The 25506-nt window shown below is 42.2% G+C and overlaps 1 protein-coding gene across 12 annotated transcripts in view; it reads left to right on the forward strand.

The window, feature by feature from the left end:
* PLCE1 (phospholipase C epsilon 1) overlaps positions 1 to 25506 on the forward strand; it is a 348858-nt gene that overhangs the window by 213847 nt on the left and 109505 nt on the right. For all 12 annotated transcript variants that reach the window (XR_014826647.1, XM_084994885.1, XM_084994886.1 and 9 more), the window contains one exon: positions 25256 to 25401. Coding sequence is in view for 11 of the 12 variants with exons in the window: in XM_084994885.1 (XP_084851011.1) it covers positions 25256 to 25401 (146 nt within the window). In the remaining variant the exon portion in view is untranslated. The remainder of the gene's footprint in view (positions 1 to 25255; positions 25402 to 25506) is intronic.

Raw genomic sequence — 25506 nt, forward strand, 5'->3', positions numbered from 1 at the left:
ATTCCTGGCCACACTACCCTTTCCTCCCTCCTTGAGATAGTAGTGATGCCTTTAATGGATCTGTAGCAGTTAAATCTTCCATTCTTTCTAGCGAGTTTCTTGTAACAGAAAGTTTCTGGCAAGCTGTTCTTACATTCAGATCCAATTCACTGTGACTTGAAACTGAGCCAAGAACTTCACCACCACCCCCATAGAAGCTGATGCCCCCCCAACCTCACCCCTCAAGACTCAGGGCTGCCAATCACTCAGTTCACAAGGGTGTCTTCTCCTTGGGCTTGGATCTTAGGACTGGAGTCTTTCCTCATTATTACTCTCCAAGGGAGCTTTGGCTCACTCTGTGCTCAGCTCGCCAGAGCATCAAGGTCATTTATGCCTTGATGACAATGTGAGGGAACCTTGACCCTTTGGCTACAAGGTACATAAGTCCAACAGAGTTAGGCAGTTACCAAGTACAGAGTTTATTCATTGGTTTGATTTATCCTAATATAAGTCTGCCTCATCACAGTCTGAAAACTGTCTTCTCTGCAGCACTCTCCATCCCAGAGAGTTAAGTCTGTCCTCAGCTAAAAATACCCAGCTCGTCTTTAGTATCTTCCATGATAACTGTGTACTCTCAGGTTTTTCTTTATGATTTTTGCCAGGTTATTTAAGTAACCTAGTCACTGACTGGCTGCCATGGTTGCTCTAACCTGACTCAGTAATGGTGAACACTTTTAAGTCTACACTGTATGCTTCATCTATGTGGTCTTATGAAATCCTCTGCACAATCCTGGAGTAGAGTCACTCTTGTTTTATAAGTGGGCACACCCAAGCTCAAAGAACTTAGAACATGTGCCAGAGTTCATGCAGCTGATATCTGGGAGAGCTGGGATTCTAGACAGACTGAGTGCTTCCAAAACCCCCAACACATAGTGGCACCCCAGTCAGATCAAGGCTCCGCCATGCTCTTGCTGCCCCCAGCTGTGACGCCCTCCTCCACAGCATTTAGGGACACATATCAGTCTGCCCTGAATATTTGTCCAACTCAGTGCTCCTAGACCCTTCTCTACATTTGCCCTAATTTTTGGTATAAATAAACATAGAAGTACAAATAAGAATCTTAATGTCACAGTAGCATTCTAGGGGGAAAGTTTTGTTTTAAATCCAATCAGTCGCACTTGCTTTGGGAGTATAAACTACCATATTTCAAACTTCAAAATGTAGAATTCTTCAGCTTGCATTGAAAGTCACCTTCTATTGGTGACCCCACAGTCCACAACAAAAATGTCACACCCAGAAATACCTCCAAAACCCAAATACATAGTGGCACCCCAGCCAGATCAAGATATTTTCTAAAGATATTTTGTCTGTATCCTCGGTATTATGTCTTAGGTCCCAAGCAAATTTGGTAGGTTGCCAGAGCTGGACTACCATACACAGAAAAGATGTAAGATATCTCTCTTCCTCCTGGACCCTGTCAACCCTTCTACCTTGATGGTGATGAGTGGGACAATCATAACAGACCACAGCCTTGCTGTCTCTCCCTAAAATCAGAACACAAAGGAAATCAAGAAGAATGAATATTCACATCTGAAGGCAGAAGAAATACTTGTCTTTAATTTGAAATAATATAGGGTTGTGAAAGAGTGCGGACCCTCAGGTTTAGTCCGAAAGCTTCTGTTAACTAGCTTTTTATGGCTCTTAGTGCAGGCAATCTCTCTCAGCCTTATTTTTCTTATAAATTGTAAAATGTCAGCATTGGATACTTTATTAATGGACTATTTATGTCTCCTCCTTGCCAAAAAATAGGGGGAAAAGATTTTAAGAAGCGTTTTTATTTTTGTCTTTTGTCTTTTTAGGGGCACACCTATGGCATATGGAAATTCCCAGGCTAGGGGTTGAATTGGAGCTACAGCTGCCAGCCTATTACCACAACTGCAGCAACTCGGGATCTGAGCCATGTCTGCAACCTACACTACAACTCACAGCAATGCTGGATGCTTAACCCACTGAGCAAGGCCAGGGATCCAACCCTTGTCCTCAGGAATACTAGTTGGGTTCATTAACCACTGAGCCATGACGGGAACTCCTAAGAAGCATTTTTAAAAGGCAGAGTAAAAAGGCTAGAATTATGCAAGAGAGGCTAGAACAATTCAAGAAAGAATGCCTAGGCAAAGGGAAACTGATGCCATTGATTCAAAAATTGGTCCAAGCTTCCTGGTAACCAAGGCAAAAAGAGAGAGGTGATGATATAGTATTATTCTTACAATCTAGAGAAGAAAGTTTAGAGAGGAGGGCAAAGAAGAGGAATGAGAGAAGGAAGTCAAAGAAGAAGCAGTATACCAGATTGTCAAAAAAATCCAAGCTAAACTCTGGAAGCAATTTTTTCTATGTGTCCTTTAGAAGATAGATAGTCTTCAAAAACTCTTTTGTGGACAAAAGCATTTGCAGAAACAGCCTCTCTCTGGATGTTATTTTATATTGACCCTCAACAAAAGGACCTAATTTTAAAACATAGCTCTCTCAAGATATGCAAGTAGAGAGCTAAGATAATCTAGTCCAGGTGTGCTGCTTATTGACAGTCACTTGGCAGAGAGATAAAGCTTAGAAAATCTAAGGAATGACTGCCTGGTATGACCCTTAGGATGTCTTTCTCAAATACCAGTTGCCTCAGCCAAGCTTTTGACAAGTGTGACATGCTATAGACAGTTGAAAATTTGAGATTCCTGGCAAGTCCCTTTATATACAAAATAAAATCAGGTTTGTGAAAGTTCTCCACCTTTTCACCACCTTTCTATTCCCTGGGGACTCTTACTTCTCAACCTGCAGAAAGAGCCGATAAATATAATTATTAGGGTGACCCGTAGTGAGGGAAGGAAGGAAATTTCATTTTCTACTGTACAGAAAGCCATATTGTTGGATTTTATTTTTACAACAAACATGAGTTGCTTAAAATAATAAAGTTGAAACTAGAGACCTGATGAGTTGGGGAGAGAGAGAAAGAGAGCAGAGGAAGCAGAGGAGAGAGATAAAGAAGGAAAAGGAAGTACAGTTGCATGTAAATAAACTCGAAGGAAGTCAGGCACATTGAAGCCCTAGTGTGGTAGTGAAGTTCTGTCACGTAGACATTGCTCCACAAATATTTGTCGAATGACTAAATACATAGAACATGAAGGAGAGGGCTGGCCAGCAAGAGTCTGAGGGCAAAGTCACCAGTTGGCCACCTTAACTAGGAAACAAATTACTTTCGCTTCATTAAAACACTTTGTTGTGAGTGGGAAAGCAATGTAACATCCTTTACAGGGTGAGCAGCCCCCAAATGCACCCCCCCTCCCAGTTCCTAAATGGATCACTAAATGGGTTCATCTGTCAACTAGAATTATATGTCCAAGGCAGGCTGCCAAAAGCAGCTCTTTGGATCCAGCAGAATTGGAAATGAGCTCTTCCTCCTGTCATCAGTCAGCTAGCACTTTTGTTTGCTTCTTGAGGCCACACTTGGAATATCATTCATTTGTTCATTCAGTCATTCATCCAGAAATAGTGCTTGAATGCCTACAACATGCCAGGCAGGCACCGTTCTAGGCTCCAGAGATCCTGTAGTCCAAAAGACAAAAATCTCCACTTGGTAGGAATTACATTCTAGTCAGGTGGAAACAGCTGAGAAGATAAAGAAGTAAAGCATAAGGCATGACATGTGCTAGGGAGAAATATTAAGTAGGAGAGAGAGGTGGGGAGTACTGCAGAGTGTTGGGGAAGGTGGTGAGGGAGGACCTCACTGAGAGGCCAGTATTGAGTAAAGACAGGAAGGGGTGGAGGGAGGGAGCTATCTGAACCTCTGAAGGAAGAGCAGTCCAGACAGAAGAGTAAGTGCAAATGCCCTGTGGAGTGGGTGGGAGTGGGTCCTATGCCTGGAACATTCAAGGAACAGGAAGGTCAGTGTGGCTGTGGGGGATGGGAACAATAGGAGGTGAGGTCAAATGGCTTGATGCTTTGTGAACCATTTCATTGTTACCCGGAATGATATGGAAAAGCATTGAAAGGTTTTGAACAAATTGTGTGTATGCTTTTCTGACTTGTTCTTGTATTTGAAATTCATCCATGTTTATATGTGTAGCTATTCATTTTCATTGATTCATTTTCATTTCATCATTCATTTCATTTCATATTGGGTACTCTTTACCCTTCTACCACTGAAAGACAGCTTTCTCTCTCTCTCTCTTTTTTTGTCTTGTAAATATGTTTCTGTCTGTCCTTACGGGAAGTTGGGGGCTGGGTATATCCTATTCACCTCAATGCTGTATTGAAATGATTTGGGAATGAGTTAAGAGATAGAGATCTAGGCCATCCTGTGAACAGCTGGAGTTGGTGCCATCAGTGGGCAGATCTTCTGATTTCCCTCCATAAGGGTTTAGAAAGAATGTGAGAATCCCGAAGTCTGTTGAGATACACATCTTGGCCCCATAGGTGGTTCCTGGCCATGTGTCAACAGTGAACAATGGACAAATCTAAGAGGCTAAGCTGTTAGCAAATGGCAAAGTGGTCAGTAAAGCCTGCCTTCTCCTTGAGGGCTCGGATGAGGCTGGTGAGGTTGAACTGATATTCTGAGGAGCCCTAGGGAATATTCCTTGAGAAAACTCTGCCCTACTCCTTATCCAACCTCACGTCATCAGAGCAGCTCTGCTTATTCAATGTTGTATCCTAGGCATTCCCATAAAATCCTGGGACCTCCAAATTTGACATCATTTGACTAAGTGCTTCTAAAGTTATTTACAACTTTAAAATTCAGCTATCACACACACACATACATACGCACACACACACAATGTTTAAAATATTTCAATGTTTACTTTTTCATTAGTGAATGTCAGGTTTACTTTCAACATTATGAATTTACTAACCACTAGAGCTTAGACATAAGACACTATTGATCCATTTACAAAGGATGGATAGCCTTCTCTTTCTTTCCTAGCATGGAGGAGTCAGGAGCAAGCCTAATGTCATTGAAGTGAGGGGTATGGGAGCCACACAGAGGTACATCAGTAGCATGTTAGAGAATGTAGGGTGGTGAAGAGGGCGTGTAGGTGGTGGACAGAAGAGAAGGCCTGGATGGTTAGAATATCAGTTACTTTGAGCAAATAACTCCATTGATTCAATAAATAAGTACTAAATATACTAAGGATAAATACATGAAGGCTGGGTTCATCATTGTTGAAAAGACACAAACCAGGGTGTTCCATCATGACTCAGCAGAAATGAATCTAAGAACCATGAGGTTGCTGGTTCGATGCCTGGCCTCCCTCAGTAGGTTAAGGATCTGGCGGTGCCATGAACTATGGTGTATGTCGCAGACATGGCTTGGATCCCACGTTGCTGTGTCTGTGGCGTGGGCTGGAAGTTGTAGCTTTGATTAGACCCCTAGCCTGGGAACCTCCATGTGTCTCAGGTGCAGCCTTAAAGAGCAAAAAAAAAAAAAAAAAAAAAAAAAAAAGGAAGAACCTTGAGGTATTAAATGGAAATTCAGATTTTATTGTGAATTTATGTTTTTAAATATATACATAAAGAAGCAAATATAGGAATAGTTGCAGGATGTGTGTGGATGTGTTTGTGTGTTTTCTGCCTCTGTGTATCTGGAGTCCTAGAAGCAATGACGTTCCAGTAGCGTGAGCACGCAGATATTGGATTCTAAATACCATCTTCAACTAAAAGGAAACCAAGGGCATCCTTTGTAAATGACTAATTCCATGGCTGGGACAAGGAACATTAAGGATAAGTCTGAAACATCTTGTCATGCAAGAAAGTGAGTAAATGCTCAACTGATGATGGGAACATGTCCAAAAGACTCAGGAGCTGCTTTGCAGTGAAGGGAAAGCTCATTCTTAGCAAAGAATGCAACTAATAGACGAATGGTGGAAATACAAATCACCGTTTGGCTCATCTCAAAGGGATAGGTGGTTGATCCAGGTGGTAGTTATCAATGGAAGACAGGTGGACACGGGGTTGATAAGGGGCAGGAATTCAGTGCAATCTTTGAAAGACCTCCCCACAAAATGCTATCAGTTGTCAGAGGACAAATGGTGACTTCATGGTAGAGAAATCTGGGCACATGATCTAGGCTGATAAGACCAAGTGACACAAAGGGTTGCCGTCCTGCACCTCTGTTATGATGCACTGAGCTAAACCCAGCTTCATCTGGGTATTCCTGACAAACGGTGTAACCAAAGTCTGGTCGTGAGGAAATATCCCATGGACTCCGGTTGAGGGCCATCCTATAGAACACAAGGCTGCAATCTTTGAAACTGCAAAGGACAAGAAAGACAGAGAAACATGGAGGAACAATTTCGGATTGAAAGAGATTGAAGAGATCTGAGAATGAAATGCAGCATCTCCCCACCCAACCCCAACCCCAAGCCCAGAACTACTGAATCAGAATCTACATTTTAACAAAATCCTCGGGAGTTCCTGTCATGACACACCAGAAACAAATCCAATTAGGAACCATGAGGTTGCAGGTCTGGCTCAATGGGTTGGGGATCTGGTGTTGCTGTGAACTGTGGTGTAGGTCGCAGACATGGCTCAGATCTGACATTGCTGTGGCTGTGGTGTAGGCTAGCGGCTGTACCTCTGATTGGACTCCTAGCCTGGGAATCTCCATGTGCCTCGGGTGAAGCCCTGAAAAAGCAAAAAAAAAAAAAAAGAAATTCCTCTATGACTTGTGTCCACTTACATTTGAGAATGGCCAGGGCCCTAGATGAGCAGTTCCTAGGCTTAATCAGAATCACTTAGAAAAACTCTTTAAAAGGACAGATTCTTACCCTCCCCCTTGCCAGATCTGAAAAACAAGATGATAAATGGTGAACTCTCTCAGGTGGTTCTGATACAGAGCCATTTTTAGGAACCACCTGGCTCTAAATGGTATCGTCATATGTATAAGTGACCAAAGTGGGGTTTACTCCACGTGGGCCTCAAAACACAGATTGGAGAACCAAACTAATCATCACCATAACTTCCACTCCAAGCACAGAGCTATGACCCAACTAATATTCCAATGCAGGGGTGGAATGTAAATAAATATTGCTGGTTCATATTTCAGGAGTTTTCCAGGACATTTAAGTGGATTTGAAAAATACTTTTTAAAAGATTGTTTGTACAAACATCATACTCTTTCCAGTCCTTGTTTGGCATAGAGTTTAATCAGATTTTAAATGGTGAGTGTTCTTTGTAAGGTTGTATGTTTCTTTTCTTCCAGGGCATGTAAAACAAGACATCTGGGTTTTATCACTAAAATACTAAAACATATCCAAAATTTTTAGGAAATCTGGGCCCGAGTTTATATGCTACAGGTGTTGAATATATTTGATAGAAGGCTGTAGTCTATTCATTTAGAGTTAAAAGGAAAAAAATTTATGTGTACCAGTTTTGTTTCAGAAAAAAATGTGACATACATTTGAAGATTTTTTTCTGTATCTTAGAAAATTGAGAAAATATAAAGAACTCTTATAGTCAACCTTATATGAAAATATCTAGTTTTCAGATATACTTAATTTTGTATTATTCACTGAACTCTAATCATCTCATAGCAAAACCTGTTTTTGCTCTTTTATTAACATCTGTCACTTTGTGGACACAAGTATCATCTTTTTTTATTAGTTTATTCACTGCTACAAGATATAAAAATATTGAATTTAAATAATGAGGCTGAAGAGTTCTTTTGTGGAGCAGTGGGTTAAGGATACAGCATTGTCACTGCAGTGGCTTGCATCTCTGCTATGGTGCGGGCTGGATCTCTGGCCCTTGAACTTTTACATGCCAAGGGCACAGCCAAAAATAAAAAGAGAGAGAAGAATGAGCTGAGTGTAATGGAGGCATATTCTATGCATGAGTCTAAGACATGATACTCTCTAGCCCCGCCATGGAGCAGAGAGGCCAGCAAGGGGCCCGGGAGGCATAATAAGACATTAATTAAATGTCTTATTTAAAGACATTAAATGTCTACTTCTGGAATTCCCATTATGACACAGCAGGTTAAGAACCTGAGTAGTATCCATGAGATGTAGGTTCGATCCCTGGCTTCACTCAGTAGGTTAAAGATCTTGTGTTGCCGTGAGCTACAGTGTAGATCACAGATTTGGCTCAGATCCTGCACTGCCATGGCTGTGGCATAGGCTTCAGCCGCAGCTCAGATTTGACCCCTGGCCTGGGAACTTCCGTATGCTATGAGTGTGGCCTTTAAAAAAAAAGACGCCAAAAAAAGCATAACTTCTAAGCTTAAATAAATACAACATTAAGCGTTGGTGCCTCAAAACCAAATGCCATATCTGGAAATCATTGTATACCTGCTCATTAATACTGGTAAAATTGGCTAACCTTTCTCCTGTGCTTGTAAATATAAGCACTTTTTTCCTTATTTCCTTTAATCCTACAATTCTGTAAGGTAGGTGTTGCTGATAGGCCTGCTTTAAATCGAAGAATAAAAGAGACTAAGTAATCAGCCCAGTATCATTGTCAGTAAATGTTAGAATTGAGACTTGAATCCAGAAAGTCTGACTTCAGACGTGAGCTCTCTACCCAACCTTCTACTGCATCTAGGAAAGAATATTTGTCCAGTTAGCACTGCCAGAACTATGATCTTGGTTTGTTTTGGTTTGATTTGGGTTTTTGTTTTCTTCTGTTTTGTTTTGGTATAAGATGTGTCACTTTCTCATAGTTAAATGGTGTTTTTTACATTTCAATCTCTCTTCTTTTTTTTTTTTGCTTTTTTATGGCCACACTTGTGGCATATGGAGTTTCCCAGGCTAGGGTTCCAATCGGAACTACAGCTGCCGACCTATGCCACAGCCACAGCAATGCAGGATTCAAGCCACATCTGCAACCTACATCACAGCTCTTGGCAACGCCAGATCCTTAACCCACTGAGTGAGGCCGGGGATCAAACATGTAAGCTCATGGTTACTAGTCAGATTCATTTCTACTGCACCACAATGGGAACTCCAATCTCTGTCATCTACACCCTAAACACTTCCCAAGTAAATATTTCTCTAAAGAGATTTCTTGAGCCAGATACGAAACATGTTTTTAACCCCTTTGAGGTGAAAACTCACCTTCTCGATACAGAGGAAGCAAGGCTGGTATTTGGCCCCCACCTCCTCCTGCCAGGGCTTCAAGTAACCCGTAAATTACCAGACCCCGAACAGGTCAGTCACTTCTAAAGGAACTGTCAACATACATTCAAAAACTGTCAACACAGCCCCAGAACTTCTTTAACTGACTCTCCTGAAAAAAAACGAGCAGAACTTCAGCCCACTCAGCAAAATCATTCCAAAGTCCTGCAGCCATGTGGCCCCAGTCTCTAAAATAAACCCCCTCTTCCCCTGGTGTGGAGTTCCCTTCAGCCTCCCCACACTCAAAGTTTTGAATTTCTGCAGCTCATATCCTTTTTTTCTCATTTTTTAAAAATTAAAGCATAGTTTATTTAAAATGTGCCAATTTCTGCTGTACAGCAAATTGACTCAGTTATACATATATATCCCAGGAGATTGGATATAGTTCCCTGTGCTATACAATAGGAGCTTGTTGTTTATCCATATTAAATGTAATAGTTTGCATCTACTAATGCCATAATCCCAACTCCTCTCTCTTCCACCTCTCCTCCCTCTTGGCAACCACAAGTCTGTTCTCTATGTCTTTGAGTCTGTTTCTGTTTCATAGATAAGTTCATTTTTGTTGTATTTTGGATTCCACATATAAGTGATATGTCTTTTTTTCTGAATTACTTCTCTTAGTATGAGAATATCTAGTTGTATCCATGTTGCTGCAAATGGCATTATTTTGTTTTTCATGGCTAAGTAGTATTCCATTGTATATATGTACCACATCTTCTTAATCTATTCATCTGTCAGTAGGCATTTAGGTTGTTTCCATGTCTTGGCTATTGTGAATAGTGCTGCAGTGAACATAGGGATGTATATATCTTTTTGAATTATAGTTTTGTATGGATATATTCCCAGGAGTGGGATTGCTGGATCATATGGCAGTTCTATATTTATTTTTCTGAGGAACCTCCATACTGTTTTCCACTGAGGTTGTACCAATTTGCATTTTCACCAACAGTGAAGGAGAGTTCCCTTTTCTCCACACCTTCTCTAGTATTTGTTATTTGTAGACTTACTAAAGGTAGCCATTCTGACCATTGGTGGTACCTCATTGTTGTTTTGATTTGCATTTCTCTAATAATTAGTGGTGATGTTGAACATCTTTTCATGTGCCTCTAGCCATTCATATGTCTTCTTTGGAGAAATGTGTGTTTAGGTTTTCTGCCCATTTTTTGATTAGGTTAGCCCCTTAATGGCATGCGCCATTTCTTTGTCCAGGTGAGCCTGCCTCTGCAGACCCACAGATGGTGGGAAGGAGGGAGAGGTGAGAATACATCAAACCTTCTTCACAAAGATTGTGGAAGCCCAGCAGGTGGTGATTCTGGGATGTCCTAAGATCAGGAGACCTGGGGTGTGGCCCTGGCACTGCCACTGACTAGCTAGGTAACCTTGGGCAAGTCACCTGACCTCTCTGTTTTGGGGTTTCTTCATCTTTAAAATAAGAAAAATGAGTTAAATAACCTCTAAGTTCCTTTGATGTATTTGTTGTCACATTGTGTAATGGAACAACATGGCTAAAACTGGCTTGTTCTGCTCTTTCTCCATGACTGCCTTGGCTATAAAACAATAATTGCCCACATGGCTAAAGGTCTTCATTTTGTATTATAAGAAAAATCTTTGTGCCTTTGTTTCAGAATTCCCATAATGATGTATTGATTCTGGATTTATGACACTATTATAAAACCATAAGCTGTCAGTTGTGATAATTTCTACCTCTCAAAGTCCACTCACACCGTGCAGTTTGTAGAGGTGGCAGGATGTGTTCTTAGATTGGGCAAAGGCAGGCTGAGGTCTCCAGAATTTCCAGCAGAGACAAGTTTCTGGCTACGTTGGCTCCAGCCTGTAGCAGCTGGGAGAGACCTGGTGCCAATATTCCAGGATCTCTCTAGATGTTAGTGTTCCTTTGAAAAGGAACATAGTATAAAGAATTCAGGAAATTCTGAATATTACCCCTTCTTGGAGACTTACCATGCACATTAGCATACCCAAAGCTCCAAGAAATCCTGCCAGTGAAGAAATCTGTTTATCCCAGTACCTCTAAAACTTGTATGGCCCCAGACACTTTCTTCACAAAATGCGTAACATCTGGTAGAACATGTCCCCAGAACACACTTTGGGACACATTACCACACAACATGGCTGACCTGTCTCTATCTGGGTCTTTGAAGAAGGGAGGGATAACTACAACTGCTGGAATATTTATTAAGCACCACCTGTATGCAAAATACATGGGACTAACTCAAAATTGGTACAGGTGTCTGCCAGCCAAAATTTCAAAATCTAAAGCTGCAGGTGGATGGTCACTCCTGAAGAAGCATGCCAGTCTACAGATAGGACAAATGAAGTGTCAGGTCCAGCATGGAAGTGCTGGAGCCAGGCTCCTGGGCAGTTGTTTGCTTCCTGAAGTGAATTTCTGAGCCCTCAGCTGTTAGTCTCAAGTTCATTGCTTTGCATCACCAGGGTAGTTACCGTTCAACCAGTTACACCATCTCATCACAGGATAGTCACTGTTTATTTTTATAGATTAGGTAGTTGGCAAAGCATATCAAGTAATTTTATCCTTAGAATTTTTGAACATCCTTAGAATTTTTGCCTTACAGGTACAGCTCTGTTGGATTTCTTCTGAATTGAGATCTGTTCTTTCCCTAGGAAAATGACCTCCTTTTCACAAAGCGAGAAAGTTATCGAACTGGCCCATGTCCCGTGCCGTTGTTTAATCCCACTCTGAATCAAATGTAACTGCTACCCAGGGCACCTGATGTTTCCTGGATAAAGGGCCCTGGGTTCTCAAGACAGCTGCCCTTTCAGTACCTATTTGTGACTCACTGCTATTTTCCAAGCACTTCCTCTTCTACCAAACCGTATTCACATGTCCCTACTTCCTCAGACAGCCCTCACTCAAATCCTTCTTCCTCATTTCTTATTTCCCATCCCTTCCTGCCAACTCTCCTTAGACCTTTCTCTTGATAGGCTTTTTCTCAGGTTTTGTGTGTGTGTGTGTGTGTGTCCTTATTCCACCTTCCCTCTGCTTCTCCCTTCTGGGTCTCTTTAAAAGAAGCAAAAGATCATTCTTTCTGAGGGTTTAATCCTTGGGAAGCCCCTCTCTGCTCAGCAGAACAGAGAAGCTGGCATTGCAATAAAAAGGCCAGCGTTGTTTCCATAAAGACTACATCTTGAAGAAGGAGCTGCTTATTTTTAATTATCAGTAGGAGCTGACATTTATGGAGTATGTACTCTGTTCCAAGCATTAGAGCTCTTTACATATATCATATCTTTTATTAGTCACCATACATACGCCCCCTTATGGCAGGACATTTATTGTTCCCATTTTGTGGGTGAGGAATTGAGTCTCAGGCAAGGTAAGAAACTTGTTCAGTGTCACAGAAATAGTGGAAAGCAGTGCCAGGATGTGAACATGCACTTCTTTAAGTCCAAATCCTGGATTCTTCCTTCTCTCCCCCACTTCCCACTGAAACAGGAAAGCTGAAGAGACAGAATTCTGGTTTTCATTAGATTCATTACCTAACAAGTTTCATTCACAGAAGTTCACCCCTGCACGCACGTATTGCACAGACAGCAGATTTAATTATCTTCTTCTTAATTATCCATTATATCCACCAAGGTCCAGCAGGGCAGGATGTGATTGATCTTCGTGAGATGCCAGATCTGTCTTCAGGGAAGCATAGGCCCACACATGCAAATGATTTTATCCCCTTCCCTTCTCTCCTTCCTGCTTGATCATTGGTGTCAGTTTAGCTGTTGGTTTCCTGTTACCTGCTACCATCCATACTGCAGTTCAACAAACACTTGACATTGGGCCCTACAAGTGCAATAGTGACATACTGGGCTCACTTTTCCCTCACCTGCCCTGGGGCCCAGAGTGATTCACAGCAGGTCTCAGAACTGCCCAGACCTGCTCAGTTGTCCTGAAGGACAACCTTCTTTCTCTCCCTTTTCCAAGCAGTGTAGCCTGTAGCTAATGAGTTTCCCATCCATGGACTTAAGTAACCAGGGTGGCCATTTCCTCTTCACCACTTGGGGCACCTCAGAATGGGTCCAGCTCATTCCAGAACAGATGAGAAAACCATCACTACCCTCACTCTCTGATGCCCAGTTCTCTCAGGGAAAATGGAATCTTCCAGTCCTGGACCAGACTGCCCACAGGCCTTCTATGTCATGGCTCCCTGGGTATCCTTTCCCAGCAGGAGCCTCCTGGGTGAGGAGTAGGCTAATAGTTGATTACAGGATGGGGCTGGGCATCCAGGCACTTGGACACTCTGAGCAGGGCAGCACTGCAGAGAGCTGACTGCTCTGCTTTGTATGTAACTCAGAATAGGATGTTATTGAGCACTTACCACTCATGCTGTACCCAGTGCTGGGAAATAGATGAGTTAAACAATACCTGCCTTCAAGGAGCTCAAGTCCCAGTGACAAGGCCTAGGAGGAAAGGGGTCAAAGTGCAGTGACAAAGTAATTTTGATTAGCCATATGAGGATTCAGGAGAGACTTCCTAGAGGAGGTGACATCTGGGCTATCTGGTAGTCAGTTGGATGTGAGAACAGAAGGTGAGGTAGGAATCAAGGACTGAGATTAGGGTGGGCTTAAGGGGCCTTTGAGCCCTTTAGGTTGAAAAGTTCACTTAATTCTTGGATATAGAGGATGAGAGAGAGATATTTGGAGATATCAGTAGAGCAGTGGGTAAAACCAGGTAAGTGAAGGAAATCATCTAGGGAGAGGATGGAGCCTAAGAAGAGATCCAGGAAGTATCAAGGACAGAGCCCCAAGAAACACTAGCATTCAAGAACCAACTCATGCCTGCAGAGGACAATATTATAGTGTAGGCTCTGGGGCTAGGCTGCCTGGGTTGGGATTCCCCCCAAACACGCACAACTTACTAGCTGTATGTCACTGGGCAAGTGACTAAACCTCTCTGCTTTCATTTCATCTATTAAATGATATGATAATGGCATATATTTCATTGGGTTGTTGTAGGATTAAATGAATTAATACATAGTAAGTACTTAAAGTCTATTTTAGTAGACTCTCTAAGGGTATTTGATACCTTCATTGTTTCACTGATGTCCAGAAGGGCAAATACGGCCTCTGAGAGTGTCAGCCTCTCAGTGCCTGCTGGCACTGCCCAGTTGAGATCCCCAGTGAAGAAAAATGAAGGAGAGCCCCATGGGAGCCAGGTCATAGCCGGATAGAAAGGGACCAGTCATGGCTATGTAGTGCAAATGCCAACATCTCCTGGAATGCAGGGACGGTGTCTGCCCCCCGCCTCACTGAATGCCCCAGTGCCCAGAGCAGTACCCCTTGGAGTGAGAGCTTATTGAGGGTGGTACTCAGTAATGATCCCCTTAATGAGTATGTATTTGCTAAAGATCCTACTACATAGCTGGAGTGAAGGGACTGCAGGGAGGAGGAGAGCATGTGGGCCACTCCAGTAGTGGCAGCAACTCGGTAAGAGGTTTCTTGGATGCTCTCAAACCTCTGCCTGGGACACCTAGCTGTCCCCATGAGTAAGCTACAGAGATGGGATCTCTCATGTACTTTCTCCCACACACTCCTTCTACTTCCATACTCTAATTTATGAGGACATTGTCCTATTCTACATGTCTACAGACAGAACAGGAACACTAGGAAACAACCTGTAAGCACCTGCACCACATTCTCTTTGATCTTTCAGAATGCTGCCTTTCTATTTCTAAAGGAGACAGGACTCAGCTACTCAGATCTTGGAAGTGAGCTCACATAGCCTTTGCTAAGCATTTCTTTGCTCAGTAGATCAGGGCAGTTGTCAGGGCTAAAAGTTGTAAATAATTCCCTTTTGTCTAATGTTCAAGAGAAAATGGAAAACAGTAAAGCATAGAAATTTAAAAATTTGTTTTGGCTCATTCATAGTTTACAGGTTGGTTACCCTTCAGCAAACTAGCCTAGCCACTCATAACTATAGCTTCCTGATTTATAAAATGGGAACAGTGCTAGGACCAGCCATGTAGGGCTGAGAGGATTAAATGGGATAAGCAGTGTCCCTCTCACAAGCACATGTCCAATACATGCCAGCTTTTGTTACTGTATGTATTATTAATATCATGCAAAGAGGAGAAATTGGCTCATAAGTGTCTCTGCAATAGGAGCAGGATAGTCTGGTGTTCACAACTCACTTATATTAAGACATTTTATGTAAACTGCTAGCTGTGGGTTTTAATTCCATTATTGAAATAGGATGAAATAACAAAGACCCTATTTATTTAAGGACTATCAGTAAATACTTTTACAACAGGGGAGAATAAACATGAAATTAGGTTTACTCTTGAATACATTTTAAAAATTGGTTTCAGGGAGTTCCTGCTGTGGTGTAGTGGATTAGGAATCCGACTGCAGTATCCCAGGTTGCTGCAGAGGCACAGGTTTGATCCCCAGCCTGGTGCACGGGGTTAAAGGATCCAGCATTGCTGCAGGTGTGGCATAGTTCACAGCTGTGGCTCAGATTCAGTCCCAGCCTGGGAACTTCCCTGTGCCACAAGTGCATAAATTTTTTTTTAAAGACGGTTTCAGGATGAATGATCCATTCAATTGCGATTAGAGAGAAAAGGGTAACACAGCGTGAACAGCTGTTGTAATTCTCTGCAGTCCATTTAACTATAAATGGTTTGCATGTCTAAGTCAAAATATTTTCTTGGGTTGATTTTAAAATAGTAAATAGCCATACAAAGGAATGAAATTTTGTCATTTGTTGAGAACGTGAATGGATCTCAAGGGTGTTATGCTAAATGAAATAAGTCAGAGAAAGAGAACTACATTATGATCTCACTGATATGTGGAATTTTTATTTTCTCTTTTTTTTTTTTGTACCCACAGCATATGAAGTTCCCGGGCTAGGGATCAAATCAGAGCTACAGCTTCCGGCCTAAGCCACAGCCATAGCAACTCAGGATCCGAGCCGCATCTGCAACCTACACCACAGCTCACAACAACACCAGATCCCCAACCCACTGAGCGAGGCCAGGGATCAAACCCACATCCTCATAGATGTGGGTTTGTTTCCACTGTGCCACAACGGGAACTCCCATATGTGGAATTTAAATCAAAACAAAACAAAATACTAAGCTCATAGATATAGATATAGATAGATATAGAGAACAGATTGGCAGTTGCTAGAGGGCAAGAGTTGGGGAGTGGGTGGGAGAAATGAGTGAAGGGGATTAAAATGTATAAACTTACAGTTATAAAATAGTCATGAGAATGTAATATATAGCATGGCGACTAGTTAGTAATACTGTATCGCATGTTTAAAAGTTGCTAAGAGAGTAGATCTTAAAAGTCCTTATTACAAGAAAAAAAGTTTGTAACTAAGTATAGTGATAGATAGTAACTGCACTTATTATGGTGCAGTTAACATAATATATAATATACACAAATAGCAAATCATTATGTTGTCCACCTGAAAGTAGTATAATGTTACATGTCAATTATACCTCAATTTTTTTAAGTAATGTAGTGTCACAGAGAGTGGAATAGCAAAACATTTGCAAAACTTTTTTTTCACTTTTTAAAGTTCACTTGAATGTAGTTGATTTACAATGTTGTGATAATTTCTTCTGTGCAATGAAGTGATTTAGTTATACAGATACACAATCCATTCTTTTTCAGACTCTTGTCCCATATAGACGATCACACAATATTGGGTAGCGTTCCCTTATTCTTTATAACTATATAAAAAGGCCATTTAAATTAAGTATGTCATGTGGAATTGAGGGCTTGTCAGAGTGTCTAGAGTTCACATCCTGGGAATATTCACATGTAACTTGTGATTCCAGGTGTTGGTTAAATGGAACCAAAATAAAAGGAAAGTGTTTTTAAAATAAAGTAAATAATTCTACTGAATTTATATGTAATTTATGAGTACTTAGGGAATTTTTAGGTGAAGAATTTGAGAATAAACAGTTATCTTTTGCAAACTATGAGGAAAACGTTCTGCAAACAATGGAAAAATGGCCAGAGTGATATGGTCACTATTCTCAAGGTGCCGACCTGTTAGAGAAGGTGAATGTGTATACAGTTGACTTCATTGCATGGCAGAGCATGCTAACTTACTTTCCTTATATTTGCTCCAACCCTTCTAGCCCACATACCTAGCATAGTTCCTGGCAAATTCACAGGCATGCAGTAACTGTAGAAAGAATAAGCACTGCTATAGAGATATAAATAAAGTGCTTTGGGAGGGCAGCTAGAACCAAAGAATGAGGGGAAAAGAAAACAGACTTCTAAAGATGGTAGCCTGTAAATGGATAAAGTTGGCCTTGTATCTGCCCAATTGGAGTATCAACCACACTATTATATAATTACTTGCTTATGGTATTTTTCCCATGATGCTCCTGGCTCCCCAAGGGCATGTATCATAGTTTTCTTGTTTATTAGTATCCCACATGGCACCGTACGTAGTAAATACTCAATAGGTGAAGAAAGAGGGCTACCTGATGAAGAGCGTCAATGATTTTTTTTTTCAGTTGCAAGTTAACAGTAACTCAGCTTGAACCTGCTCAAACAAAATAATGGAATTTTTTCATTTATTGTATGGAATCTTCGCAGAGCTTCAAGTATGGCTGGATCTAAGAATCTGACCAGTGTCCTTAGGAGTCCATCCTTCTTCTGTGTTGGCTTCATTCTCAAGCAGGGTCTACTGAAATTGTGGCAAAAATAGCCATCAGTAGCTCCAGCCTCATATCTTTGAAGTTTATGATTCCAACAAAAAGATTATGTTTCTTTCCCTGATGGTTTCAGCAGAAAACTCAAAGAGAGCTCTGACTGGCCTGGTTTGGGTCATATACCTGTCTTCGAACAAATCAGGCCAGGACTGAAGGCGGGAGAGGGGCAGCTTTATGTAATCTATATAGATTTACAAGAGAAAAAGGTGATTCAACTCGGAGATATTGGACAGGCAAGGGAAAACAAATAAACAAACACAAAATCCCCTATATAGTCACAAGGAGAGGAAACAGACTGAACAATAGCATAGAGGTAGAAATACCCAGAGAATAGGAAATGATACAAAATGTAGCTAGATTGGAATGACAGTTGTATAGTGGGCAACAGTGAACATGAATGTGAAGATGTAAGTTTAGATCAGATGGTACCAGGCTTGAAGGCCAAAAAAAAAGGTTTAGCGTTTGTTCTGCATAGAATTGTGATGCAGTTTAAGGCAAAGTAGATGGGATATAATCCAAGATGTGCTTGGGGCTTCTCCAGACGCCGCCTTCAGAGGCTTTCTTTTTTCCCACTGGGGTTTCTCCTAAACAAAGTCATGGTGGAACCATGCCAAGCAGGCCTGGGAGTCTGAGACTCTTCTGCACTCACTTCATGTCAAGGAGGATGCCTGGGCAGGTGTCACTTGTTGGCTGCTGCATCCTCAGGACTGAGACCCCAGCATGAATATGTTCTTGGCCTCTGCTTTAAGGAGGTGATATCTGGGGAAGATTGGTTTAGGACAAGGTACTGTCAATACACCTATACTTGCGTATATTAATATTTGCTTACATATATGGAATTAGGCAATTTAAATAGAAAAAAATAGATGTTTTATTCCTAATGATGAGTTATGGAAGCTTTCAGAGAAGAGATAATGTGAGCTACCCTTTTAGGACAGGCTTGTGGCGGGGGCACAAACCATTCTCAAGCCTCCTGGTCCAGCTTTGGGCTACTTCCTTCCTTATAGTTAGGAAGTGGGACTTAGGGACTCTTCTTTTCTGGATTTCTGTGTTCTGCTTCCTTGAATTCAGCTTCTCTTACAACTCAAATAGCAATATTTTTTTAAAGAATTTTTTAAATTTTTTTTCAATTTTTACTGTTCTTTATTTTTCCCCCAATATATTATTTTTTTTCTACTGCACAGCATGATGACCCAGTTATGCATACATGTATACATTTTTTTCTCACATTATCATGCTCTATCATAAGTGACTAGACATAGTTCCCAGTGCTATACAGCAGGATCTCATTGCTAATCCATTCCAAAGGCAATAATCTGCATCTATTAACCCCAAGCTCCTAATCCATCCCATTCTCTCCCCCTCCCCCTTGGCAACCACAAATCTACTCTCCAAATCCATAATTTTCTTTTCTGTGGAAAGGTTCATACTGCCCAAAGCAATCTACAGATTCACTGCAATCCCTACCAAATTACCCGTGACAATTTTCACAGAACTAGAACAAACAATCCAAAAATTTATATGGAACCACAAACGACTCAGAATGGCCAAAGCAAGTCTGAGAAACAAAAACCAAGCAGGAAGCATAACTCTCCCAGACTTGAGGCAATATTACAAAGCTGCAGTCATCAAGACAGTGTGGTATTGGTACCAAAACAGACATACAGACCAGTGGAACAGAATAGAGAACCCAGAAATAAACCCAGACACCTATGGTCAATTAATCTTTGACAAAGGAGGCAAGAACATAAAATGGGAAACAGACAGTCTTTTCAGCAAGTATTACTAGAAAACCTGGACAGCTGCATGCAAATCAGTGAAACTAGAACACACCCTCACATCATGCACGAAAATAAACTCAGGTAGTAATATTAATAGTAGTTGCCATAGCAGCAGGTGGGCGTAGGAGTAAACATCTATCAAGCCCTTCACTACGCACTCAGCATCACGTTGGGATCTTTAGATACTGTCTCCAGGTTCTACCTGACAGTAATTTTATGGGGTGAATATGATTATTCCCTTTTTACTGAAAAGGGGATTGAGGTTCCGAGAAGGTAGCTGGCTTGCCCCAGGGACCTGTACAAGGAAACAATGGAGCTGGGAGTTGAGGGCAGGTCCACTTAACTCCAGTGCCTGTGCTCCCCCGACCATGCTGTGTGTCTCCAGTGCCCCATCTTTCTGAGTTCTGAGCAGATCACAGGCCCAGTCTCAGGGACAGCTATAGAAGCAGTGACTTAAAGTACTGGACAGGTGTACAAAAGTGATGCTTTCCTGACTCGAGGCTCAGGTGTGCAAAAAGGGACGCTGAATCCCTGAGATAGCTCTCAACTCAAGGGTGTAGAAGAACACTAGGGAGTTATCTAAAAATGCCGATTCCTGGGCTCCACTCCTAGAGGGTCTGATTTCTGGTTCAGGGTAAGTCCTTGGAATCTTCATTTGAGTAAACATCTTACCAACACTTGGGAGAGCCTAAACCCAGTGCTTCACATTGTGAGGAGTGCTGCCTAGGCAGGGTGTGTGTGGGTGTGTGTCAGCGTGTTGCCTGAGTGTGCATGCCACATGCTCTAGTTCAAGGGTTGTTCTTGTAAAGCTCCATGGAGGGCAGGTAGAGATGTGCACTGCACACAGCCCACCTGAGAGGAGCTTTGTCTAGACAGAGTTTCATTGTCTTCTTTAGATTTCATCATTTGAGCCTGGATTTTGCAGTGAGGGTGATCAGATACCCATTACAAAGTATCATCTTTCAAAGAAAACTTCTGCTCAGCATATTAAAAAAAATTTTTGGCAGGAAATCATTTGTCTCCTTTTTCTGGACCTGGGAACAGCAGTAGGAAGTGTTCAGGCCTTTTCCCAAATATAATCTCTGACCATTTGAAGACTGAGAATCCTCTCTGCCCATGGCCCCCTGGGACTCTGAGTGGCCTGCCTGTCAGTCAGGGGCACTGAGCACCCCCACACTGGAGATGTGGGAAAGATGGTCTCTGCCCTCGAGGACGTAAGGTCCATGGAGAAGACAGAACAAACCCATGTGAAAGAGTCAGGCACACAAATATAACAAAAATAAGCCAGATGCAAAACCACACAGCTGTGAGAATCCAAGTGCAGACGTGACGTTAGACTCAAGGTCCAACATTCAGTGAAAGAGAAGCAGGAGAAAGTTGCATGTGAGGTGCTATAGGTGAGCCATCAGAAAGGCCTTCTTAGGGGAGGTCACATCTGCTCATTTACAGACTCTATTCAAGTACTTACAACGGGCTCTGCTGCTGGTGAGCATGGCAGCCCCAGTGTCCGCTTTGGGGAACACAGTAGGGAGTCTGGGGCCGAGGAAACATGGGGGCATCATATTATGCACAGCATGTGGTCCCAGCCCAGGTGGGAAAACAGGGTAGGCCTCCTCAAGACAGATTCCTGAAGGCAGCCCTGTCCCTGACTTTAGGGGAGTCATGACAAAATACAAAGGAAGCCCAGCCTTTGGCCTGGTTCATGAACCTGTGTCATGTCGACACCTCAGGCCTCAAGTGTAAACTCCATCCACACACCACCCTCACCCCAGACTTGTCCAGCCTTCAGACCTACGGTTATGATCTACCCTTGAGAGGACTGATCCAGATAATAGGCCCTGGCCAGCCTGGGAGTGGACTGTTTGGACAGTGGGGTGGGAGTCCTGGCTCTACAGGGGTGAATGATCTGGAGGTGGCTGCACAGCCAGTAGGCAGACGTGTTCCCTCAACCCCACAGGCTTCTCACTCTGTGGGAAGAAGTGGGGTGTAGGCCAACCTGAGCCTTCTAAAGCGTGGGGCCCGGTCAGGGATCCTGACTGCAGTTCTAAGCAGGGTCCTGCCTAAAGGATGAGTTGGCATTAGCTAAACCAAAGGTGGGGTGATGGGGGACACCTTCCATAGAATGAACAATCAGGACAAGATCCCTAAGATGGGAAAAGCCAGGTTCACCCCCCTAAAAGCAGGAGAAAGAGGAGGGCCAAGGTGAAGTTGGAGAAATGGGAGGCCTCAAGGGCCAAGGTAAGGATTTGGCTTTACCCAGGACAGGGACAAGACATGGTGGACCAGGGAAAGGTCATTTTGAATGGAGCGAGAGCGTTCCTCCCAGACCGAGCTTGTGTGATGCAAGTAAGGTATTTGACATGAGAAGAGAGAGCAAGCTGTTCACATTGGCTGGTCTAAGAGTACAGAGAAAGGCCAGAGAGGGAAAATAAACCATTTGTGGAGTTGTGGGCATGTTGGAGGGGCAGGGTCACCAGGGTGAGCACAGAGCCTCTGGGAAGAACTCTTCAAGAACTGGGCTGGGGGCCAGATCCCCTCTTTATGCTGTGCTGATGACTGACATAGGCAAGATAACATGCCACATTTAATACCCTTCTACTCTACTGCTGCTCCCTATGCTTGAGTCATAGTACTTTACACATATGTGTTTTTTGTATTTTTCTGTGTGATTTCAGTGTCCTGAAATTCTTTCTGGATTGGCAGCACATCGCATTGTCCTCTTAGTAAATATGACCATATTTATGCTTTGGGCTATATTTTATAATCATCACCAAATCTTTGTTTCCTTCTTGTGTCATTTTTTTTTTCATTTATGATGACTTTTTTTTTAATTAGTGGTGACACTCTCGTTGCTTCACGCCTATGGTACTATGAGTACATTAAGCCACAATTAGCATTGCCCTGAAGTCTGTAAGCAAGTGTGTGTGTGTGTGTGTGTGTGTTTATGATAACAGTGCTTACATAATCTCATAACCAAGCCCTGGGGACTCACACGCGGAGATGGAACAGTTGGTTTAAATTAGGTTTCCATGTGAAATATGGTATCGCTATTTTTTTCCTAGCATTGTGGGAAAGTATATGGAAAGTGATTTGACTGATAGGAAATAAATCTGGTTGTGTGGTCAGGATTGAGGCACAAAGCATCAAAGCACGTGGTTGTCCTGCTCTGTGAAGCAGGTCTCTCCAAGGGAGACGAGTTAACCCTTTCAGGGCAGGGCCCTGATAAATCACTGTGTGGTACCAGAAGTCTGAGAGAACAGTGACTTCGCAGAGACCCTGATTTGCCATCAGTTTCAACAGGAAAGGAGCTAAAGCCATAGAAAGAATATAGCCAGAGGCCTCAAAAACTATGCATTGGATGTCTTTGAGGAACCATTTTAACTTTTTAGGATTTCATTTTTATTTGTAAGGAGATAGGTTTGAATATGTAACTCAAAGGGCCAATGATGTTAGAATTCTAAGGGTTTTCTGACGGTTTCTTACAGCAGGATAGGGCTTATCAAAAGCTAATCACACTAAAAGAAGATTAGATGGAAGCATCAGTCACACTCAGTAACTACTGGCAAAATAATTTCTTGTCCTAGAAAGCCAGAGTTTCACAAAAGTGGCTTTTAACTGGGTCACCGGGTAAGGGGACAAAGCATAGAGACAGTGAGCCAGGGATTGCTCACACCTACAGAAAAGGGGTTGGCTCTGAGCATCCCAGAGGGTTCCTGTGTGCTCAAAGCAGTCTCAAGAGATGGAACAAATTGTTTTCTTCTTCCCAAGAGGCTCAAAATTCCTTGTGGGATGATCTGGACCATGGCTCGCCCTGAGTCTGATTCCAGATCTATTCTTATGTTTCACGAGAGCCCAGCAAAAGTCCAGAGCAGGTGAAGACCAGAGATGCCTTCTTGCAGCCCACTGGGCTGGGGCTGGGCTTAGAGGTGTCAGGTGTCCCATCACATTTTGCTTCAGGCAATTTCAGAAGAGAAGAGACAGTTTATTACTGCAGTGCTTCTGGCTGACAGCAGAGTATAATAACCTGTTTTAGCACTGAAATTCTGTTACTGTTTCCCTGTTTGTTTCTGTGTTGCGAGAGAAAAGAAATGTTCAGCATCAATCTCTTCTGTTCTGCTTTTTTCATTTTTTTAAATCACTTTTTGGTACTCTTCTCAGTACCTTCTCCTTTGATTCCATTTTTGTCTTCAAATGTGCAGCTCTCAAGTACTTAGAAGGACCTACCAGTGCCAAGTTAAAACAACAAAAAACAAAACACAACAAAAAACCCTAGCTATTCTTCATTAGATGAAAGAGCACCAGCCTGTGAGTCCTAGTTTTGACATCAACAAGAATTGTGACCTCGGCAAATCATTTCTCCCGTGAGCCTTGGATTCTTGATCTGGAAGAATGGGGTTGGACTGCCCTCTCTGGTTGCTGCCAGCACTAAATGCCATTCATTCCTCTCATTTTATTTGGAGGGAGGGAGTCAGGGAAATGGTTGCCTTAAACCTTGAACTCTTTTTTTTTTTAATTGCCGTTGTCTTGGGTCGCATAAACCATCTCTCTCACTCAGGTGTCAGCACTGTTTCTTGGTTCAAGTACAACTCCTGGGCTATGTGAGGTCAAGACCAAAGCTTTGTTCTTTTAGCGACTGAGTTTATCAGCCCAGACATTAGCCAGGATGGAGAAAGTAATTTACATGAACACTGTGGTCCAGCACCAAAGTCTAGAGAGCAGCGAAATAAGATTAAGCAGAAAATTTTTGAGGCTACATGTCATGAAGCGGAGACTTTAGTAGTAGACGATTATTAAATATTATACTCCAGTCTGTGTAGTATAAAAGACAAGTCACATTAGACCTAAGTTTAAGCCTAGAGTAGAAGAAAATTAGAGTTTGTGTATACACTTCAGGCATTTAGTGAGTAGTTAGTAGTGTCACCTCTGGGGCACACATCTCAGTTCAAATTCAGGCTTTGCCACCCATTGGTTGGGGACCTTGTGCAAGTCTCTTAGGCCCTCCATCCATCATTTTCCTCTCTATCTGTAACATGAGGAAAATTATAGTTCCTGACTCAGGATTGTTATGAGAGATAAGTGAGTTAACATATATGAAGTGCTTGAGACAGTTACATAATAAGTGCTATATTAGTTTCTTATTATTTAGTCATTTGAGAAGCGTACTAGATAAGGCATTTGTGAAAGATAGCTCAAAATTTTTTTCTGCATTTTTTTTTCATTTACTATTAGGCATTTTACTGTTTGACCAATGGTCTCTCATTGGTCATGGGTCTCTCATGGGTAAGTGTATTGATTGCATTTAATCTTGCTCCATCTGTCAAATATATTTAAAGCAATATTATCCTTAGGCCTTTTTCTTGTGGTCTCATGGACTTTTTGTAGATGAAAAGGAATTTTATGAATTACCTTTCAGCCACATTTATAAGATGACAATGACAAATCCAGAGAGGTTAATCCCACCACAGAGCGGTGATGAAGCTAGAGCTTCACTTCATTCCCTTAGCTGGGGCCTTCCCTTCCTCATACTAAATTGATTTTTTAAAAGTAGACATTTTTCTTATTAAAAAAAATATGTACCAAGCTCCCAAAATATGTATCCATGGTTTCAGTGGATACCCCTCTCTGCATTCTCCAGGTGAGCTCCTGGGTGACGTGGCTGATCCTCACTGCAGGCTCCATGGAGGAGAAGCGGGAAGTCTTCTCGTACTTGGTGCATGTGGCCAAATGCTGCTGGAACATGGGCAACTACAACGCCGTCATGGAGTTCTTGGCCGGCCTCAGGTATGGGCAGTGGAAATGTGGTCACCTGGGGGTTTCCTCTTACCAGCTGCATGGCTCTGATCAGTTGCCCAGGTAACTACATTTGTCCAAACCAGGCAATTGGTA

Source organism: Sus scrofa, chromosome 14 (assembly GCF_054392235.1).
Source record: "Sus scrofa isolate SSC_HxYL_T2T_F1_AM1 chromosome 14, Sscrofa_HxYL_maternal_Yorkshire_Landrace_v2.0, whole genome shotgun sequence".
In the NCBI taxonomy this organism is placed as follows: Eukaryota; Metazoa; Chordata; class Mammalia; order Artiodactyla; family Suidae; genus Sus; species Sus scrofa.